Consider the following 20,444-nt stretch of genomic DNA (forward strand, 5'->3'; position numbering starts at 1 on the left):
GTATTCAGAAACTTTAAAATAACGTTAGCTATGTTGAGAGCAAGGCAAGGCAAAACCGAATGAAAATTAGTACATAAGTGGAATAACTGACTCATGTACGGATATTGTTTTCATTTAATGGATGCTAAACACAAAGTTGACGACCCCCAAAAGAACTCACTATAGCCGGTTTCGTCTCAGATACTATAAAGTAGTGTAGGCTACGTTAGGCTCTTAGTATGTTGCATATATACACATATACCGTACCATTTGTGTGATAGCATATACATATGATCTATATTGATATATAAGCCTACTGCTTCTATTGCTTTTTTAATTCGTAGCATGCGACTTTGAATTCACCGGAATGCCAAAGATTCAACTATATCCTTTAATTATCTAAATGTTACCTTAACCTTGAAATGGTATTACAAATTATCCGCGATACGGAAATTCCCCCCCCCCCCCCCTCCATGATAGACTAGACTCGTAGGATATCCAGGTATAATATACACTCAGTCTGCTTAAACACTAAGAGAACAAAAACAAAGGCAGATTTCAAAGGTGCAGCAGAAAAAGGAAAGGAACTTTATACAGGAAATTGATCCGTTAAGTGTGCGCAGCATATACCGTTCTACTGACATTTTGCATATGCTATACCTTCCAACTATACACATTTCCTCCGTTAAGTTTATTCTAATTTCACAGACGGAGTGTTAAGGGTGGGGTGGGGTGGGGTGGGGGTGGGGAGGATAGAAGGGCTAACATGTTACGTCGTCCAGGGAGGAGCCTGGTCTAAGTGGAGGGATGGCCGCCCCCCTTGCGAAATGTTGGTAAAATAGAAGGTGCTTATATATGCAAAATGGTGGGCTATATATTTTGCAACCTTTGAAACAATGTTGAAGAATTTTGGACCACACACATACATATTATATATTTATATATACTATACCCTAAGATTTTATTGTTTTGTTGTTGAAATATTTGTCCGCCTGTAGTCTAAGCACCTCAGATATTGTTCTTAATCTCCCCCTGGCCCAAAAAGTATATGTCGTCGCGACCCCCGGTGCCAAACCTATATTATCACCAACTTCTATACCAAATTCTAATGCTTTCATGCATTTAGCCTACAGTATATGGTTTGTGTACCGAAGCTTCTCTAACATACGAAAATCGTATATAAAATTCAATTCTTTTCATCTAAGTTAAGTTTTGTGATACACATGGTAAAATTAATTATTTATTCTCCCCAACCCCCACTCCCACTCCCACAGCCACACCCCGCCCGTTTCACTATTTAAACAAAATGCTTACATCAAATTCGGTATGTTTTGTCTGTGATGAGCCGCCACACATTATGTTTGCACATCACCAAAGTAGAAAAAAAAAACATTTTCGAAGAATTCCAACAAAGTAAATGTATATGTACTGGTGAATTTCATACACATTAGAATACAGATGTTTTACCGTTACTTGGCTATATATATATAGTTTGACAAACTGTAAACTCACCTGTCACAGTGATTGTACTCAGTACAGTTGACGCATTGAATGACAAACCTCACAATTACCTTCAAGTATTTTTCAAGTGTTTTTTCTTCAATTGAGTGCAAGTACTTGTTCCTTGTTAAGAACTGCTAATGAGCACCCACGCCACGCTTTGCATACTCTCTCTTGCACAACAGCTGATTGCAAAAGTATTAATTAGATTGTGCTTGTTTTTCCATCTAGATGTATTGTTCTATATATCCATAGAGTTTTTTTTCTCTCGAACGAACGAACGAAAACAAAACACAGAAATCATATGTCTATCGTCATTGAACAGGCTCTGCTCGCCAATTTTTTTTTTACTAGGCCTACCATCGCTTTCCCTTGTAAACCCAAATGGCATCTCGCTGCTATATAATTCGTCCTGGGTATAGGTTACTATCGGACAAACACGGCTGGTAACCTTTCAAGTACCAGTAGAGTAATAAAGGCTGCTGTGAATTCACGGACGAGATCTGATGAGAAAAACATTCATCAGTAAAACTGCTCTTTTCAAACCTAGCGGAAACAGGCGCCCATCCATAGTCAATGTCCAGGTGCGGTCAATTTTACCTTCAGCCGTGACCCTTTTTCTTTCTTTCTTTTTTTGCAAAAAATATATCAGCCTATATATCTGCCGAAATACGTCATTATTTAAAAAAAAAACGTTATGATGTACTTGTGTTGTAACTCCGTTGTATTTTTCTCAAAGTATCCAGGTCTTTGTGCTTCATATACCATTTGACTTCCCTGTGTCGGAGTCGTTAACTATCTTAGTAATTAACATATAACCAGAACAACTCCTTGATATAACATACGGAATGGGAAGGTTATTGGCCCTTAAATTTGCGGGTCTATCCTACGAGTATACAGTCTACGTTAAATGAATGAGCAGATTTTCATCGATAAAACGCCTACAGTTTTTTTTTTTTTTTTTTGAAATATTCGTTTAATAGATTGGCACGTGTGTGTTTGTGCATAGTGGAGAGAGACAGTGATGAGAAGGGTATTAACTGTGTATGAATTACGTTTAGTCATACCGATATCAAAGACTCAATTTGCGAAACGGGTATATGAAATATTTACACAAAACCGCTTCGATAAATGGGGCTCGGCTAGCCTATCCATGTGGATAATATATAGATGGGCCGCGATACGTCGATTTTCAGCCTAATATTGCCTGGTATTTCAGGCTATTGCATATATAATTCAACCTTATTCCACTAAGCTTAGGCGAAAGTAACTCGGATTACCAATCATTGTAACAGTATAGATCGAAGCCATTGGCCTATCCTTTTTCATTTCATGCGTTACCATGCGTTACCAGGTGGGCAACCACGTATATACTGTTGGAGGTGGGGTTTTATCCTACCCCTCCTGAAAAAATTCCCCCACCCCCCTCCCCCCACCGGTAGACAGAACATTACCAAAATAAAATGTTTGGTGACTGTGAGCTGTTCATAAATATATCACATTTACCGATATGCGATACCGTACAACCTAAATAGTCCAACAAATATTCAACATCGTTCAAAAAGTTGCGAAACAAAGCACCATTTAACATATAAGCATCTTCAATTTTACCAACTTTTCCCATCGTGAAGACCAGCCCTTAGCGCCCACACCCACCCGCTAATTCCAGTTCCAAAAAAAAGTAGTCATTTTGACGATAAAGTATCGCACAGGTTCTATTTAGAGTGAATAAACCTTATGGGTCTGCTCTTGGGCAAAAGCCGAAGAAGAACGTTCTGACTAATTATTTCAACGGTAGGGCCACTATAGCAGATATGAAATAACATTCCATTCAATGAAACTACATTTCACAGTGGAACAGTTGTTGTCCTACTTTTACGTGACGTTTTCGGCGTTCCAAACGAACAAGAACATGACACTGTGAACTGTCGAACATTGCCCTGCAGGTTAAACTCATACCATGCCTATTACAAGACGTGCATGAACGGATTTGGCAAGTTTGATATACATCCAGTGAAGTATATGTGTATTATTCCAGACAAGAAATAACTTCCATATTTTGATATTCGTTCCATTTCAAACATACACGAAAAATCTGATGAAAAAACGATCAGTACCCAGACTAAAATTTTAACAATTAGACTACATCTGATTTTATAAAAAAAAAAAATAGAAAAAATATTCACAGTTAATTTCCTACAGGAACGACGGGCTGAAACTTTCCAAAATTCACCACAACAACTAGATGTGTACTTCAGTACACCCTTCAAAGCAATACATATACCGTATATACATTGCATTTAGCTTGGCGATTATGGTGTATGTTGATCTCCTCACAATGTATTACTCACTATACTACTCACAACTTGCCGTTAACATGTGATTCAATCTAACTTGACGAAAATGAAATTTGAGGATATAATGGAATTATTGATTTGCTTTCTCAATAATCTTCTTTTAGTAAACAATATTTGGCAGACGGTTTAATAGCTTAAAAATTCTGAGCTTGGTCACTTGATTTCTCACGTTATGAAATACTACTTAGATTTGGTAATCAAGAAAACAATGTCTACCAAACTTAAAATGCTGTCTAAAACAGAAAGATTGTGTAACTTGTGATTTTAACCATTTTCCCACCGAGAGACCAGATTCTGGTCTCTAGCAGACAGTGCATTTCGGAAATCATAACTTGAGATAGGAACACACTAGAGAGCTTCCCATAGCTATATTTTGTACAGCACTGCCTGCATCAATAAACCACCTTTTTTTTGGGGGGGGGGGGGGGTGGGGGGTGTCATTTGATTTTTTTTCCCTGTGCTACCAAGCATTCAGAGGAACAACAAGACGTACAGTATGATTTTTTTTTTTGAAGTGTTAACTGGTTAATGAAACTCAAATTGTTAGCATGGCTTAGTCACTACAATATTCAATTCAGCACGTTAAGACAGTTAGTTGTACTTTACACTGATATATATGCCTAGACTAAACATATAGCATGATTATCGTTGCAACTGCATATTGTACGCCACATACGGAATCCACAAACCAACTCTTAAACCTATAACCGCATGATGGAAGCGAGTATAGGCCTAATTTAACCTTCTATGTTTGAACTTTTTTGGGGGTTTTATTATGTCGTTTTACCTTTCTTTGGCTTGTTTAGAAGATAGAAAATTGCCCGAGCATGAAGGGTAAATCAAGCAAAGCGCGGTAAACGGTTGGCTAGATTCAAAAGCTAATTCACCCGAAAATAAGAACTGGCAAAAGGCGCGAGAACGGATTTCTGTGGAACGCTGAAAATGTCTTTAAAAGATTGCCAAAAATTATAGCTTACATATTGTGGAGGGAATTCACAAGGTCATGTCGAATAAAACTATGGGGCGAGATGAAAAACAGAAACAAATGTCATCATAAGTGACCATTCTTTCATTAGTTTCACTTGTTTACTTCAAGAAGTGATGAAAGATTTAACCATTGCTAAAACCTAACAGACTACATTATTTTGAACTCATTCTTAACAGTTTTTTTTTAAATATTTTCGTGGGAAAGTATTTGCTGTTGCCATTAATGGTAGGTCTACTGATAAGAAATGAATCCCTCCGCTCCGGGATTCTACTTAACGACATTTCACTAGACACCCACCACATTATCAATCATATCGAAAGCTAGGAATATCGAAAGAAACATAATTAATAATAAATAACAGAAAGAAACTTGCGGACCGTCAAGTAATTGTTAATTCATATATGCCAAGTTGGGAATCGAAAAAGAGCGTTATATCCGTTACACTCCCTATAAACTAAACCTTTTGCGATATATTGAATGAGGAAGGAACGCAAACATTTTTATTATGCATAAGAACTTACGAATTATGACATAAAAAACCGTGTAGTGTAAACTGGAAACCGAAAACCCACACTCTATACATTTTTAACTGCATTCTGCTTAGATATGGTAATTGTCAATAACTTTTACTGAAATAGCGCCCACTATTTCTTTTTATTCGCCGCCTGAAAGATCACGAAGCAAGAATGAAGGGGTACCCCCGAGAGGGCAAAAAAGAAGAAAAGAAAAAACTTTGTGACCACAGGTCAAATTTCCGACGGAGGAACACATTAGCGGTTATAATGGCTGAACTATGGCCAGTCAAAGAGAGTGACCAAAAGTAGATTGACCCAGTTTGGCCAGTTCACCTTTCAATGAAGGATGTGTTGGTTTACGTTTAAACTTGCTACGATTTCCGTGGTGCGGATGTATCCTTAATTTAGCAAAACATACAACCATTGTATGCCAAGTCATCACAAGTTCGTATGACTTTGTGACATTGATCTTTACCTGAAATCATGTTCAAAAGAATAAACAGTGTAGGCAGAAAGTTGGCAAATAAATATGGCTTAAATATAAGACCATTCTAAACTTAAAAATGCATGGAAACTACTCTACAAATAAATAAATAAACATATATATATAAATAAATAAATAAATAAACATATATATATATATATATATATATATATATTTGTATATGTATATATATATATATATATATATTTGTATATGTATATATATATATATTTGTATATGTATATATATATATATATATATATATTTATATAAATATCTTTTATTTATTTATTTATTTACTTATATGGTCTATTGTCTAACCACATGGCAATCTCTTGTTGGCACAAGTCAAACCCTCCGGGATCAGAATGAAAACAAAGCGTTCTTCAAAATTGCGAAAAAAGTAATGTTGACATATGTAATACGATCGACCGTCGACGTTTCGACACGTTTTTAGAATAAACTTAAAGCATGATAGAGAGGACAGTATTTAGTGGTATTTCGCATTAGAATCAGATCAAGTTGACGTACTGTTCATACTGTCAATACGAGTGATTTGAAGCATGATATATGAGGACAGTGTGGATTGGTACTAGCATTAGAAAAATTTGTTCCAAACTGGCGGGGAAGTCAAGTCTCAAGACTCGGTAAACTTTGATAAAAAAAATATATAAAAGAAAACAAGTTACTGAGAATGTATGAATTATTCAAGATGATGCGTGAGGGCCCCGAACCCCATCCTGTCGGGGTAAACTTCCAGTTTGCTCTGAGGTTATTCTATAATATAGTTACATCATGGGAATGTTAACTTGACTACGAACCCTTCGAGATACTTTCAAACTACACTTTAAAAAAAAAATAGAATTGGATTCAAATTTGATTCACTAACAGCAGACTAAAACAATCCAATTATAGAGATCAATTAAATGTTGTTTGTGATGTGAAAGTCTGCCTTTTGATAAAAGACATGACGCAACTGTGATTCAAGTTTGATTCACTAAAAGCAGACTAAAACAATCCAATTATAGAGATCAATTAAATGTTGTTTGTGAAGTGAAAGTCTGCCTTTTGATAAGACATGACGCAACTGTTTTTTTTTTCTTTTTTTTTTTTTAATTCATGTTTTGCTTTTGCTTTTGTTTTCTTATGTTTTCCTTTGTGTTTTCTTTCTTTCTTTTGTTTTCCTTTGTGTTTTGCTTTCTCTCTCTCTCTCTTTCCTTTGTGTTGTGTTGCAACTGTTGCTATATGGTTTAGTTAGCTTTGTATGAGTCATGTCTTTTCCATACCACGCTTCATAGCATAAAACAATGATACATGATTTTTTTTTTCTTCTAGGTACGTAGAGGTTGAAACTGAGTTCAATAAACTTCACCATTGCGGTTAATGACACGAAAGTGCTATAGAGTGATACGAGTGACAAACATGTCATTAGACGAAGAGGACGACTCAAATTGGAAAGAGAAACCGAACAACTTTCAAAGAGGTGTGTTTGGCTCGTTACCTTTGGTTTGTGTAAATATTTGATGAAGCAAACATCACCAAAAGCTATACAATCCATACAAATTAACATTTAAACAGGAATACATTTGTCATGTTAGAGGAAATGAATCGGTTTTCGGTTTAAGTTTTTTCTGGTTCCACACAACGGGAAGTGATACTCCTTGAAGGTGACTAAACATTTTGAATTCTTTTTAAACAATAAATTATATTTACAGTAAAGTCTAAAAATTACTGTTGTTCTTGTTGTTGTTTTGTTTTGTGTGTTTTTTTCTTGAGGGGAGAGGAGACGGGAGGAGGGGGAGATTGATACAATTTTCGATGAACGCTATTTATTGTTAACGTCCCATAAAAAAGTACGGTAGCCTATAGTTCCATTAGCTTGACTAGTCAATCTTTCATTTCAAAGAAAGAAGTCAAAACTTGAAAAGGTTTATAATCTTCTAGTTTGCTTTTTACAAGTGATTAAAACTATTATGGATAAAGTGTCCGGAAGACCCCCCCCCCACCCCCAAAAAAAAGAAGTGAAAACTGAATGAAATCATTTGATTACCTGTTCATGAAACTAAACTTGTTTACAAAATCAAGAAAGGGTAGGGGAGTGGGAAGGGGTGGTCTTAGTTTGATCACGTGCATAACATTGTAATCATAAAAGGAGAACATGAAATGGCGCACATGTGGCTCGATGATGTCATATTTAGACTTGATCAAGTCTTCGTCCTTATGTATAAAAGAACATCAAATCTGTGGATATATCTCCCAATTTTAATCTGATTTTCCTTAGCTGTTGGGGGAAGCTGTTTGTGGCAGTATACCTCTATCCCATATATAGGCTAGTGAATGATGGTTGGGTATATATGTGTCTCTTATAAGCTAGTTAGTACCGAGACGAACTTTTAGCACGCTGTAACTTCCTCGTGTTACCAAATGTAAATGTTTGGTTTGGTGTGCTCACCGGTTTCAAGTTATTCCCCAGACACCCAGGAATGTACTCCAATTAGACAATTAGTCGACTCAGTGAGGAAGGATGTTAATTGAGACGGTGGGAGTCAAATGAAGTTTCAGTATGAGTGACCATTATTTGAACATTTCTAGCAGATTTCGGGCCAATGATGTTCACCTCTCACAGCTTAAAACTTATAAATCACCAGCAGCCAACTGATTTCAGACCACTTAGATATTTATATCATAGATTGAGGGATATACCGGACTATACCAATAACATTTGGGAATAATTACTGAGCTTGATCGTATACAACCAACAGTTATAACCCACAGCCAAATACAGCTTTTAGATTGTCTTCCTATACCAAATCGTACAACCCCTCTCCCTCCACCCTCTACCCCCACTCTCACCTCTCCCTTTTTTCAAACTCACAAAAAATATCTTCTGAAAGGTATAGGCAATCATTTACACCTATAATTATAGACTTTAATGTGTAGACTAAATACGGTTCCAAAAATATCAATTTTAAATTATTCTTGGGTGGGGGGGAGGGGATACGTTAGACTTCTTACATAGCAGTCGGCCTCATCGAACCCATGTCTACACCCCCTACCCCCCCCCCCCCTCCTTCCTTCATTAAATCCAGGATCCGTCCCTGTCTGACAACAGCACTTAAATCCTCTACCGACGTCAAAGTAAATAAGTATACAATTTACCTTATCGTGTATATAGTGCATGCAGCAGGACACTTCTTAATATTTCCATTCAATGTTTGTTTTATATAGCGATGATATAATCTGCTACTCTGTTTATATCGATATGTATTCAGAACGCTCGTCGACCCCGTTAGACGTTGGAGTTGTTTGCATACAGAAAATATATATGTAGGCTATATCTGATAACAGCAGAATATAAGCTACATCATGACTGTTTGGTAAGGAATATATCAAATCTGAATGAGTGGGTTTATTTTTTACACGGTTATACAGACAATATGGAAGAGTTCTGAGGAATTCTGTTTTTGCATGCACTGAATGGTGTTACCTTAGTTACTAGCATATAGCTTGATCTTCTCAGATTTTCTGTATTTATTGTCGATCCTCAAACTCCAATGTTCGTTTCACTTATATATACTTTCCACATCAACTCTAAGCCATTGCTGAAGAAACAAAAATCTCAGTACATATTCGTGAAAAAATCAGTATTCAGCTATGAGTCCTGTCTGTCTTTTATTGTTCTTATTTTCAATCGGAATACATGTGGATCTATATTTAATAATATATATATTTAACCCTATCTTACACCCTATGTTAGTTACACAGAGTGAACATATAGTCGAGTCCATCTCCACAACACTTACCATCATCAGCATTAATCTACCTATTCATATAGCCAGCTCGGCCATGAATTCGGCGTTACCGCTTTGCATCTGTTCTACCAATCAGCATAATTCTAAATGACCAACTGTTTCCCTCCATGGTTTAGAACCTTGAAAACATACTTAGCCGGTTGACTTTGCTGATTGGTTTCTCACTGGTGATGTAGGTATATATATGAGTTAACTCATAGCTCTGCTTTCGAATGTGTATACCACTTCAACTAAATTAAGAGAGAATTGGTTGAAGAAAGAGTAAGAATTTGTCTTCGCATTACATCTGAAATTCAATTAAACGAAGCAGATATCTCGGCTTTGGGTGTTGAGGTGTAAAAGCTGTATATGGTGAGAGAGTTCAACATTCGTCAAGTGTTGGAACGTGACATTTCGCTTATAGGAGAGATATGTACGCCGCATATATAGTTCACAGAGAACTATACCATAGTGTTGTTGTGCGAAATGCAATTAACCTGGAAGCATATATTTCGAGATGAAATGAGCAAGTTTCTCTATGAACTATACGTAGTGATGATCAGGGCATGCTTAATGACGACTTAGTATATATGTAGGCCCCAAAGCCTCATAGTTTTACAGAGAACTAAGATATCGTTGTTGCATGAAACGTAATTTTAACCTGGGAGCAAAGTTCGCTGCAGAGAGAGTTGGGCATTTCTTTAAAATGTTGAGAGAGAACCTATTTTTACAAAGTGTTGTTATGGAAATCTCAGAGTATACAAAGAAGGACGGCAGTGGGAATATGTCAAATGCATAGTTAGCATTAGAGCATATAGTTCACAACTAAAAACCATGTCGATCATATATAACGGGGTTAGTACCATTACATTTCTCAAGCTATATCCACCAGTAAACAGAAAGTATGGCACACCTGTGCCTTCCAATCCAGGTGATTATAGTCTGTTCATTGTGATCGCTAACTTTCTCTTTATTTTGAGGCTACAGGTACCCGTAAGCTTGATTTCAACGAATTTACAAGTGTGCTAAGGTCTTCCCAAGGCCATAACCCAAGTAGAAATAAAACTCTTACCAGCTTATGTTGAAACCTTCTCGTTACTGAAACCGGGGAGCTCATACGAACTTTCTAATCTTTCAGTTTTTTGGGTTTTTTTTTTTCAATTTCAAAACTGCATTTTTCAACTATTAAGAAATTGATAAGAAAAATAACAACAGCCAAAAAATGACAACCATCAATAGAGAAATAACCAAGAACAACAACAATTGTAATAACATAAATAACATCAAAATTAACACAAAAACCTCTTACCAAAGTACGAATCAATGCGCTGAATAGTTATTTGTTTGTCAATAGAAATGGTCAGCTATTTCCATAGGCTAGAAAAACCCTGCGTGTGCATTTAAGATTAGGCCTACATGTTGTTATGAGTGGTAGGCTATTGTTAGGTATACTCGTTTTATGCAATTAAGGTCCTCCAATTTAAGTTCCTTTTGGGCGTTCCATAGGCAGTGATTATGAGATGTACCTTTTTTCCGAACCATTTTCAGTTAGTTACTACTTGCTGCTAGATATTTATTTTTGTTAGTTTTTAACCTTTCCAAGAACAAACATCAAAAAGTCAACCGATCATCAAAAAGGTGAAGGCATTATACCTACCAAGTATTCCATCCCCTACCCCTCAAACCCCCCCCCCCACCCGACCCCATTCACCCCACCATTACCGCGATCCAATCTTACACCTTATATGGGTGGCCTGTCTGTCAGACCCCAATTAACAGAAATTTACTTTATCCCTTAATTTCTTGAAATTACCAAATATCGAAACAGTTAGAAAATACGACTGGCATTTGATATTACATAGGCTTTTCTGCAGTTCACTTGAGGTTTTGCTCTTTCTAGCGAGACCACTTTTTTATATTTTCTTCTTCTTCTTCTTCTTTTCTCTCTCTGACTTTGAAATTAAATAAAACCATCCCACATAACGCGTGACAGCCTTTAATTTCTCGAAATATTTCTTTTAATTGGTGAAGCGACTCCGAACATTAGTTCGTGAAAAAAAACACCTACCATTCCCTTTAAGTTATTGCGTTTATTCATCACGCTTCAATGACCTGCGAAATTTTAATCACATGCATAGGCCTTACTATACAATACTACTACAACTGATAGAGCAGCCTAACACAGGGAGCCATGGGCTGTGTATTATTAATTCTATACGCATTAAGTCGTATACGTAGAACTGCACACGGATGCACATAGGCACACGAATCGTGGGTTGGTGGGGGTTGGGTGGGGGAGGGGGAATAAGCATTGGAGTAATCGCGGCTGTCGTATTTTATGCAGTATTTTTAATTCTGTAACCTTCGGGAGTAAATTGACAGTTTATTGAAATAAACAAAAGGTTTTTTTTACTTTTTTGTTGTTGTTGTTGCAAGACTTGAGGAATATTTATGTTTCGATATATTGATGTATGATGTTTATCGATTTGAAACTCAATGCTAACTGTTTCTCTTTACGCGAATTACCGCCAGGCACTTTTAAAGCTTGTGATGTGAGCGTTACTGACATGGATGTGGTTTTTGCAAGGTCTGCATGTGTATCAAATCTATGGGAACTAGGAAAGTTTCACTGCTGGTTGTTGGCACACACAGTCTGATGTGCTATATAGTTATATACATAAATGAGGTGAGCACAAATGCGGGATATTTGTCACGTGACGTTGCTGTTATTACACTGCAACAACAAAAAACAAACAAAAAATAATATTTAACAACAACAACAACACCAGTCCAAAGGACAGAAATAGTCACATGAAATATTACAGAATCTGAAAGACATCACAGGACGATCGAAAGACCGCAACAGTACTGACAATAACAAATATAATAGCAATAACAAGAATGAAAAAAACAAGAACAGGTTCAAGGACAAACAAGTCATTGTAACGTTTCAATCATAAGCCTAACCCGCGTATAGACTATGTATCCAGGGAGGCTTTTTTTTAACTCTTTGATAAATTGGATGACTTAGTCTTGTTAGTAAGAACCCCCCTTACCGCCAACCCCCCCCCCCCACCCCCTCGCCACGCATAAAAGTAATTTCGACGAGGCTATATATATACGAATGTAGGCCTTATAGGTATCGCACATGTAGGTATGCATGTATGACACCGTATTTACGTACGTACGTGCTGTGTATGTAACCAGGGTCCACTAGCAACTCCCTAGTGTGCCCGCGACACTAGTGACAAAGCAGCTCCCTTATTTAGCACAGTGTTTCGCCATTTGGACCTTAATAGGCCATATCAAGAAAATAAGTGTGGGTCCCATTAGGGTTCCTGTATGAACACAATAAGTCCTGCTCATAACCTATTAACCATCCGACTGTGGATTAAGTTGGCTGATTTCTTAAAGGTGACGGGTTGGTAATTTAATAGATATTACTATAGGGCCTACACTGTTGTAGTTTTCACTTGGGTAGGATTATTTGTTTACCGTAAACAACATTGGGGTCTTTCTTTTTTCTCTTCTCTTATTTTGAGGGGGGGGGGGTGGGGAAGTAAGATAACAGCAATTAAAGGCTTGCACTAAAACGTAGAGTAACAAACTACCGGTTTAGGTTTAGATTTCACTGTTTTCCTTCACCTATTCTAGTTTCGCAGACACAAAATAACATGCATAAAAGTGCTGTTGTAAAGCAATATGCACCGTAAACAAGTTGAAAAACCTGTCACGTCCGTGGACAAAAATTGTGAGTAACCTGGTTGCAGTTGGTGGTTGCTATATTTATGACAATTGAATTTCAGTACAAAGTTCTATTGATAAAATTATGAAATATGGCTGAGCCAGTGAGTGATACGGATATGGAAACATAACCAAGGAACAATATTGCTGTATCCATGGCTACATAGCCCATGAATTAGGCAGAATGCTATAGCTGTACGCGGTTGTGGGCTGAAAAACATCATTACAGCAAATATGATGGCCGTGTTATGACCCCCAACGATAAAGACATATCACGCTGCAACCAATGATTACAGACTGTGGTTTCTCTAGGGAGTTGTAACATCTATACATTTGAGCACTATTGGCTCAAGTTATCTTGAAATTATGAGTAATGATTTTCATACAAATATAAGCCGAAGGGAAACGGTAGATAAGCCATATTCTTGGTCACCTAGCTGAGATAACAGCATGGCTTCTGTTTTCTATAGTGTACTTCATATGTTAACCTTCGTACTGTGGTGTTATATTGTATTTATGTTATTTATCTTGTACAAACATACGAGAAAATAAATTTGAAATGAAATGAAAATATTGACTTTTGCGAACGATAACGCGATTTATCGTTATAAGATCACATGTAGTCCTATAGGCCTATATAGATAACGGTTACTGTAACATCGATTATAGTTAATTGCTTTCAGCTGGCACGATATCAATACAGTGGCAGTATATACTAGACTCTCAAGTGCCAGTCTTCAAACTCTATATGACGGCGATGATAATGTTATCATTTGGTGAAGGTTACCACTGAGCCATTTCTAAGAGTCAGCCAGAACTCAATATGACGGTTGCAAGTATATAAAATGGTATCAATAATATCAGTGCAGGCAGCCTATGTCAGACAATCACCAATGGGTGGTTAACTTTATCAATATCTCCTTTCTTGAATCGACTCAGTAGTGTGTCGTCATTGCTTAGATATATACAGTCACCCGCACAAAGAAGTTCGTCACTGACTTGACTATTTGAACGCCCCTTTATAGATTCAACAAGTGAAATCAATCATTTTGATGAGGAGACCCTAACGGCATGCCTCTAAAAGCAAACAAATCAACTACCTCTCGGAATTGAACTTCCAAGAAAATAATAATTTCGTAATAACTTGAGAGTTAATTACGTTCTTCCAACGTAAAACTTAAGCTCTTCGATTGCAACATCTAACTATACCAACTCCTAATTCCGGTCGCCGCTGGTTTGAAACAGTTCATTGCAATGAACAACACAAATATAAGCAAATATGTCAGTTCTCAACGATATAGGCATATACTGCATAGTCTCTACAACTATCTATCACAGTTAGAACGGTGAAATAATTATCAAGCTTCAACCGTTAACGTTCAACAACAAAAAAATCAAATTTTCTTTCCTAAATTTCTAAACTCACACATACACACACACACACACAATCTCTTCAAGACATATTACGTAGGCTGCTATAGTCTTTACGTTGATAATGTACCCCACAGAGACATATATACTATTCACACGGCAATTGGAGCATTTAAATTTTACGTTTTTTGTTTACGTAAAAGTTGAAGATATTCTTCTACGGCGCGCATAGTCCCTTACATACTGACAACACAATCTATCAATAAACACGGATAAAACCAAGTAGTGTTATTGCGAAACAACTGATATATGTATGCAATAACATATCCGCAACTACTTGCAACAACAAATATCCCTCTGAAACTAAGAACCCATTATTTCTCTCTGCATTTTGTGACAATTATATGGTTACGAAGTGAAATACTTACCATTCAATAGAAGACAATTGCATACACAAAAGTATATTAATTCCAGTTATCAAGTCCTTCCCGAATATGAGTTTCTTTCCAATATCCTCACAGGAAGAACTTTTCAAACACACAGAGCAACTGAATGCACTCGCTATCTGTAGTTCAAATCCCAATACGTTGCCTATTGACTGTTAACCGAACATACACGAAAGCTCACGATATAGGCAGAGAGAAATACATCCACAGCGTTTCCACATTAAAAACAGTGTGCACTGAAATACTTTTTTTTATTTTTTTTTTATTGGATTTGTCCACACAGCCTTCTTTCAAAGTATTACGTCTAAATATTTACCGCTTATAATAACATGTGCTCCTACTGTGCAGGGCAAATTGGCCCAGCCGCCCGAAGCGAGACACCGAGCCTACTGCACGTTAAAGAAAAGCCTGCAAATTTTTCTTTTGTGCGCTGGGTGAACTAACAAGCACTACACCAGTCGAGGCTTACAACTAAAATGATTGCAGCCTTGGAATTGGACTCCCCGCTCTCTTATAATAAAAGCTCTTTTGCGACCGCTCTGTGACGTGCTAAAAAACAAGTACGCAAAGTACGGTATCTCGAGACTCAGTTTTTTTTGGGTATACAATAATTGCCGTGAACACTTTGTATACCTGCCGACCGAGAAACCAGCCGTGTTTGTTTGATGGACGTACGCCCTCAATTTGGCAACATGCGATATTTAACAGAGTATGATGGTAAATACACAAATAGAAAGGGGGGACAAAAAAACGAACAAGGAACCGAATGAAACAGGAACATATATTGACTGCTAGATTTCACAACAGGAAATATCGGTGTGTTTGACCAAAATAGTGCAATTAACACCAAAATAATCGGCATTGATCTCAGAGAAATACATCATTCGATAAATGTGTCATCGTTATTTTAACTTTTAAATTTGTCACTGAAGTATCCATCAGCACTTGTGGAAAGAGGGCTCAGTTTGGAAAAGGGAAGGGGGGGGGGGGAGAACAAACGCTGAAGGGCAGAGGAACATTTGGCTGTGATTTGAAGAAGTAAACGGGAAAATTCCCCCCTCCCCCCTTGATCCAGGTAAAATGAACCTCTTTGCCCTCCGCATCACAAATTCCACTATTGGAATGGTTTTCAAATTTAAGAAAAAACGACTGCACGTTTAGTTGTTACTTCTTTTTAATGTTTCAATGAGAAAGTATACCTTATAACAACAGATGTTTTAATTTTTCAGCAATGGGTCACTTTTTAGTAACAAAAGGATGCTTTTTCATCGCAAATATGGAGAAGAAGAAAAAAAGGAAAGGGAACCAAAATCGAAAAAAAAATGCACATTTGAGGTTTTTCATAACCTGGGGGGGGGGGGGGTATATATATATATATTAATATACGGCTACTATAAATGAAATTACGTACCGCAGTGAGATATATAGTCACACCACTGTCTGCATATGCCAATGACGGTAATTATTTCCCAACAGCGTCAGTTTTGACGTCTATAGTTTTCGGATGTATAGTATAGGGCCTTTCTGCAGTATATACTACTGTGTCTGACAAGAGAAAGGATATATGTACTGTGAATGGCTTGCATCTAAATTGATTCAGATCCAAATAAGAATGTTATCTTAGGAAATATGAGATAAATTATAATATTTTGACCAAAAGCAGGAATCAAATCCCCAAAAATTGTTACATGAAACTTCCAAATGTTTGAACTTATAAATTAACCAGAAAAAGAAGAACGTGGAAGCATACTTAATTGACGGAGATAATGGATAAGCGTATTTTCGCAGAACCAGTTCACTTTAGGCTTCGCGATCCCCAATTGAAGAAATAATTGACTGAGTGTAAACCAACTGTTCAAAATCGATGTTTTTTATCCATCCATGCATCCATGCATCCACCTATCCACCCATCCATCCACCCATCCATACACATCCATCCATGCATCCACCCACCCATCCATCCACCCACCCATGCATCCATCCATGCATCCACCCACCCACCCACCCATCCATCCATCCATCCATCTATCTAATACGTTAGATCAATAATTTACCCATCACGTGTGGTCACATCTTTCGGTTACAGTATTCCTCTGGAGGTGAACAATGATAGAAAACTTTGCTGGAAACACTTTATATATTTTTGATTCTCAAATGACTCGAAACTCAATTTCTCTGGTTGTATCGTATGACATTTCATGTGTTTTTATTCCTTTCTATGTAAACTTTTACTAACCACAGAACGAAATAGATCAATATGTTGTTCAATACATATGTTTTGAAGGTCAGTTTTGAATTTCATCATAACATATTGGCAAGGATATATTGGTAAAATGAAAAGTTCTGTTGATGTTAACAAGGATATGTACTTGGTCAGTGTGGCGTCGACAGCCCGCGGTCGGGCCCCGGGACAAATTATTCCTCGGCGACCCCTTATTTAAAGTCTTCGTTAAAAACGGAAACACACTTTATTCTTCATCCCATATTTATCGGCGACTCCTAATTGACCCCGCGCCACAGTGCTTTACCCTCTTTATCACCCCCCTCCCCCCCCCCGCCCTAACCCACCACCTCGTCAGGCCTGGACATGATAAAGTACATATAGTTTAGTGGAATTCTGTCACAGGATATGATGCTGAAGTAAATATGACCTTGAAAAACAAATTCTTGTATTCAATCGGCAATTTTACCAAACCAATCAAAGTACCATATTTAGTTAAAATGAGATTGAGCCTGATCAAACTATATAAGACGCTCTCGTTAATTGTTTTCAATTAGTGAGTGTTTAATCAACTTAATTCGTCCTTTCTTTATCTTTTTGTCGGACAGATTTTTTCTTTCTGATATTTTTCATATCGGTATTAGTTTAAATAGAGTAGGAGAGTTTTTGTAGAAATGCTTCTCTGTAACGTCATTTCTCCACGAAGCAGAATTTTTAAGTTTGCTGTTTCTGAGTTGTTGGTGGATGCCATTTTCGCAATACATCGCAGTTTTGTTGGTGTGTGTGTGCGTGTATGTATGTATGTATGTATGTATGTATGTATGTATGTATGTATGTATGTATGTATGTATGTATGTATGTATGTATGTATGTATGTATGTATGTATGTATGTATGTATGTATGTATGTATGTATGTATGTATGTATGTATGTATGTATGTATGTATGTATGTATGTATGTATGTATGTATGTATGTATGTATGTATGTATGTATGTATGTATGTATGTATGTATGTATGTATGTATGTATGTATGTATGTATGTATGTATGTATGTATGTATGTATGTATGTATGTATGTATGTATGTATGTATGTATGTATGTATGTATGTATGTATGTATGTATGTGTGTTTCATAGAATCTGGAAAATCTGTGAACTTTCATATCAAATATAGTGATCTCGGCGACAAACATATCACCACTTTGCTGTACTTAAAGATCAATCGAGAAAGATATCACGATTTTTATCACTTTTTTTCATGTTAGTTCTTTTAATCTTATTTTGATCAAGTGGAACTGTTCCTCTCTCAATACGGTAATAGATACGCTTGGTTGAATTGCTGACAGATAGGGACAGGAGAAGCCCGAAAACATTGTTTTTCAACAATGTACTATTCTAGGTAGTAGCTTCATTAATGTATATTTTTTCAAATACGTTTTCACCAATTTATCACGTGACATGTCGAAACTTGTGTCATGAAACATGTCTCGAAGAACACTGTATCATTGTTTCTAAATGATAGTATTTACAGCCATACAATCCCTTCGCCCCACCCCCATACTAGACTGCCCAACCCTCCACATACCCCTAAAACTATTATTCGACAGTTCGATAAATTTGCTCGAGTTACCGCACTGTGCTTAACCCCCATTGCACACAGTTGCACGGTTCTTCGCTGTGTGACCTTACCTAGGTTATTGCCCTTATTTTTTTCTTCTTCTTCTTCTTCTTCGTTTTTTTTTTTTTACCTTCTTTCTTTTTTTCTTCCTATCGCAAATAAGCTCGTAAGTTCTGTTTTGTCAAATTCTCAGCTAAAGACCTTATGCATACAGCCGTTGATGCAATCACAAAACTATGAACAGCTTTGGTGCTCAATGAACTGAATGAACATCAGAGGCTCAATTAAAGCATAGAACTATATTACTCTAAGACCAGAAAGCGAACGCCTTAGTTTGAGGAAAGGCCGTATAAATGTAACTCAAGCGTACAAAGACTCTAAATCTACACGCGTGTTGTCAAACTAAGAAGCTTGAAATTTCACATACCATATGTAAGGGAACGTATAGAACCAATGTGAAATGTTATCGTTATCGATTGCGACACGATGTGGGGCGTATGGGCTACCAACTTATAACACTACAACCCCATCCCTTCCCAACCCACTGTCCCACCCTTACATATGCTACCAATATTTCCCCCACGTATTAGCTTGTGAAAATTGCTCAAGGGTCTGATCCTCCTATTCCCATACAAGCTGTTCCCATATACTAGCTGTTCCCATATACTAGCTGGTCCTATAAACTATAGCTGTTCCCATGGATGTTCCCTTATACAATTTGTTCCCATAAACTAGCTGTTCCCATAAAGCTGCTCCCATATAGTTGTTCCCAATACAAGCAGTTCCCATATACTATAGCTGTTCCCATGCATATATACAACCTGTTCCCATATACTAGATGTCCCACCCTTACATATGCTACCAATATTTCCCCCACGTATTAGCTTGTGAAAATTGCTCAAGGGTCTGATCCTCCTATTCCCATACAAGCTGTTCCCATATACTAGCTGTTCCCATATACTAGCTGTTCCCATATACTAGCTGGTCCTATAAACTATAGCTGTTCCCATAGATGTTCCCTTATACAATCTGTTCCCATAAACTAGCTGTTCCCATAAAGCTGCTCCCATATAGTTGTTCCCAATACAAGCAGTTCCCATATACTATAGCTGTTCCCATGCATATATACAACCTGTTCCCATATACTAGATGTTCTCATATACCGTATCTGTTCCCATACACAAGCGTTTCCCGTACATATATGCTCAGTGAGACATTTAAACATTAATATGCACGTCTTTGAAGTTTCAACATGAGTGATCATAATTTCACATTGCAGCATACTATATAGTATAGCTTGAAGCATATAAGCATGTTGACTCGACCGGAATTCGACTTCTCTCCGCACTGCGTATATGATCACCAAACGTAAAACCTATCTCTATATTGTTAGCTTGTCTTAACAGATGTAGGCGACCTACCGTCTA

General features: G+C 37.1%; 1 protein-coding gene across 3 annotated transcripts in view; it reads right to left on the reverse strand.

The window, feature by feature from the left end:
- The window catches only part of LOC139975587 (nuclear receptor subfamily 2 group F member 6-like), a 75,639-nt gene that overhangs the window by 17,460 nt on the left and 37,735 nt on the right, over positions 1–20,444 (reverse strand). Inside the window, exon 2 of one of the 3 annotated variants that reach the window (XM_071983611.1) lies at positions 16,587–16,720. The exons of 1 other annotated variant lie outside the window; for it this stretch is intronic. Coding sequence is in view for 1 of the 2 variants with exons in the window: in XM_071983610.1 (XP_071839711.1) it covers positions 15,158–15,180 (23 nt within the window). In the remaining variant the exon portion in view is untranslated. Of the gene's footprint in view, positions 1–15,157; positions 15,673–16,586; positions 16,721–20,444 lie in introns of those variants that run through there. One more of the 3 variants, XM_071983610.1, reaches the window with a different exon arrangement.

Source organism: Apostichopus japonicus, chromosome 11 (genome assembly GCF_037975245.1).
Source record: "Apostichopus japonicus isolate 1M-3 chromosome 11, ASM3797524v1, whole genome shotgun sequence".
Taxonomy (NCBI): domain Eukaryota; kingdom Metazoa; phylum Echinodermata; class Holothuroidea; order Aspidochirotida; family Stichopodidae; genus Apostichopus; species Apostichopus japonicus.